At 66.0% G+C, this 3,287-nt stretch overlaps 1 protein-coding gene across 1 annotated transcript in view; it reads left to right on the forward strand.

The window, feature by feature from the left end:
- The window catches only part of LOC105296947 (receptor-type tyrosine-protein phosphatase V-like), a 15,780-nt gene that overhangs the window by 5,292 nt on the left and 7,201 nt on the right, over window positions 1-3,287 (forward strand). Inside the window, exons 10-17 of the mRNA XM_023534776.1 lie at window positions 2-104; window positions 369-650; window positions 946-1,086; window positions 1,213-1,423; window positions 1,914-1,981; window positions 2,775-2,907; window positions 2,999-3,046; window positions 3,136-3,248. Coding sequence (XP_023390544.1) covers window positions 2-104; window positions 369-650; window positions 946-1,086; window positions 1,213-1,423; window positions 1,914-1,981; window positions 2,775-2,907; window positions 2,999-3,046; window positions 3,136-3,248 — 1,099 coding nt within the window. The remainder of the gene's footprint in view (window position 1; window positions 105-368; window positions 651-945; window positions 1,087-1,212; window positions 1,424-1,913; window positions 1,982-2,774; window positions 2,908-2,998; window positions 3,047-3,135; window positions 3,249-3,287) is intronic.

Raw genomic sequence — 3,287 nt, forward strand, 5'->3', positions numbered from 1 at the left:
GCTGGTCCTGAGGGACCTCCCGCCTGGACGCAACCTCTCCCTGACCGTGCTGTGCCGGGCGGGGCCGCTGCAGGCGTCCACTCACCCCGTGGTGCTGCCCGTTGGTACGTGGCTCTCGAGAGGAGGAAGACGCTCTGAGAGGCAGCCCCGGCTCGAGCTGCGGCCCTGCCTTGCTCCGAGACGGTGCCCCACCCCCATGCCCTGCTCCCCACGGCCCTCCAGAAGGGCAGCGGTATCCCCGGGGGCTAGTGCCCTCTCCTGGGTTCACCAGTGCCCAGCCCTCTGCACCTGCTCACTCTGAGCCCTTGACCCCGATGCCATCGCCCTGGGGCGCACTGACACCCACAGCTCAAGACTCCCCTCCACAGAGCCCGGCCCTGTGCAGGACGTGCAGTGCCAGCCCAAGGCCACCCGCCTGGGCCTGAGCTGGACGGTGCCCACGGGGGACGTGGGCACCTGTGCGGTGCTGGTGGAGCATCTGGAGCTGGGAGGGAGCGCCCGGCGGGTCTTCGAGGCCAGCGCGTCCGGGGGGGCCCTCCAGCTGCCCGGCCTGCTGCCCGCCACCCGCTACCGCCTCAGCCTCCGCGTGCTGGGCAGCAACGGTCTGTGGAGCCGGACGGTCACGCTGGTGTGCGCCACCTCTGCGGACGGTAGGCCCCCGCGGCCTCTGGAGCCCAGGCCGCTCGGTCCTCCCCCCGACTGCCCACGGGGCTCCCCCTCCCCTGAGCCCCAAGCCGGCCCCTTCCTCTGCCCCGACCTGGTGCCACGCTAGTTTGGAGCCTCATGTCCTGGCTTCTGGCCCAGGATTGTCCACTTCTAGAGTTGTATCTGGCAGCCTCTTGTCACCGGACACGATGAGGCCCTGGGAACGTGACGGCTTGGCCCTGCCCCTGGAGACCAGTGGGAAGGGTAGGTCAGGACCTCGCTCTCTCCTCTCTGTCCCAGCCTGGCGCCCCCCAGAGTTAGCCGCAGCCCCCCAGCTGGCGCCACGGCCGCAGATGGGCGTGGTGCTCACACGGGGCTTGTTTGGTGAGGACGACGGGCAGATCCAGTGGTACGGTGTCATTGCCAGCACCAACGCGTCACGTGAGTGCTGGCTTGGGGCGGCGGGACCGGGCATCCCGAAGGCTGGCCGATACCTGTGACGGGAGCACGCTGGGGACTCGCGGGCCCCACGCCCACCCTGCTGCGCCCTCCCCGCTCCGCCCCCAGTGGCTCGGCCCCCCCGTGAAGCCGTCAACCGCACGTGGCACGACCACTTCTACGGGGGACATGACTCCTACCTGGCCACCCTGCTTCCCAGCCCCTTCCACCCGGGGCCCTGGGCCACGCCGGGAGCCTGGGCGGTGCCCGTGGGCACGGAGGACTGTGGCCAAGCCCGGGAGATATGTAATGGGCAGCTGAAGCCGGGCTCCCAGTATCGGTGAGAGCCAGGGCCGAAGGGGGTGGGGAGCCTCTGTGAGCTTCATTTGTGGGAATTTCCACATTTTCAACACATGACCTGGGCTGACTCCAAAGAGAGGGCATGTGGTGGTCCATGAGGGTCCATCACATTATTTCGAATGGGCTCCCTGGTAGGCAAGGAGAAAAGGGAAACACCCGTCTGTTAACATGGTTCTTTTTTTCAGAAGGGGAGCAGGGAAGGGTTCTGTTTCCGCTTGCAGGGCAGTGCCCAGGACATTCGGGTGCCTATTTCCAAGGCTCCCTGCTCTTGGCGCAGGGCAGGGATGGTCGAGGAGCGGCTGAGGGTGGCTTGCTCTAAACTCTCGAGGGGCTCAGCGCATAGCCTGTAAAGAGGCAAGGGGCTGTCCCTGTGTGCATGTCTGTCGCTCGTGGCCCGGTTTCCCGGGTCATGTGGCGCTTTGCCCTCTTCGCCTGCCCTCCCCGGCAGAAGGCCCGGCTTCTCTGCCCAGGTTCAGCATCGTGGCTTTTACCAGACTTGGCCCCCCCGAGACCACCTTCTCCTTCTCAGCCTTCTCAGGTAGGCTGGGCTCCTGGCTGGGCCCCCTTCTGGAGGGCACCCCCACCCAGCAGCACGAGGACTGGGCGCAAGCTGCAGGGAGAATGTGCCCGCCTGGCGGAGCAGGAGACCAGTGTGACCAGGAGCTGCGGGCGCAGGCTCGGCCTGGGAGGGCCGAGCCGCAGGGTGGGGGGCAGAGGGGCCAGCGGCGCGTGTGCCTGTGGTCACAGCCCCGCCCACACTGCCTCCACCCCGCTGCTCCAGGCCACCGAGGCCTTAGGACAGCATCGGCCAGCAGAAGCAGGAGGCGAGCCGCACGTGCGAGCCACACGCGAGATTTGAATGGCCTGGGAGCAACATTAATCATATGGAAACAAACCAGTAAAATTAATTTCAGGAACATTCCGTTTAAAACAAGAATTCAAAAATATTGTATCAGCTCGCAATCAGTTTTTAGAAATTATGAATGAGGTCTTTGACTTTTTTTTTTCGTTAAGTCTTTAAAATCCATGTCTATGTGAGTGGCCACATTCGCCCTGCTCGGTGGCCACGTGCGGCCAGTTGACCAGTGTGGTCTGAGTCCAGGCAGCCAGGCGTCTACTGCTTTTTCTTCCTCGAGGGTCTCAGGGAGGGAAGGGGGTCTTTGGGACATGCTCAGGGGCAGGGGAGCTGGACGTCCTCAGTTCCTGCCCGCCAAGGCCCCCTGGCAGCCATCGCTGGCCTCTGTCTGGCAGCCAGGGCTTCTGGTTGGGAGGTGGGCATGTCACTGCAGGAGAGTGATGGCTGCGGCCCACCCCTGCCTTGCCCCCCACAGAGCCCCGGACCTGCGTGTCCCAGCGGGCGGCGCCTCTGCCGGTGGCAGTGGCGGTGGGCGCCGCGGCGGGCTGTGTCCTCGCCGCCTGTGCCGCGCTGGGCCTGCTGCACTGGAGGCGGGCGAGGGGGCAGAGGTGAGTGGGGGGAGCCTGCACCAGTGAGCCCGGGGCAGGGGCGAGTCTTCCCCAGAGGCTGCACAGTCCCCACCGCCTTCCCCCTCTGCAGGACAGAGAAGAATCGATTCTCCCCGGAGACGACAGTTCACAGCCTGCGGTGAGCACCTTTTCCTGCGCCCCGCCTCCTGGACAGTGTGGAGGGCAGCGTGGCCCTGCCTCGCACGGTCCTCGCCGGCTGCCTCCGAGACCGGGCCGCCAGACCTTTGTCACACAGCTCCAGGAGAGGCCCCTGCTCTCCACCCCGCAGCCGGCCTCCTCCAGCCCCTCCTTCTCCCTGACAACCTCTGGCTCCTCGTCAGGCCGGTCTCTTCCTTCCTTCCTTCCTTCCTTCCTTCCTT

Source organism: Pteropus vampyrus, unplaced genomic scaffold (genome assembly GCF_000151845.1).
Source record: "Pteropus vampyrus isolate Shadow unplaced genomic scaffold, Pvam_2.0 Scaffold131, whole genome shotgun sequence".
Classification (NCBI taxonomy): domain Eukaryota; kingdom Metazoa; phylum Chordata; class Mammalia; order Chiroptera; family Pteropodidae; genus Pteropus; species Pteropus vampyrus.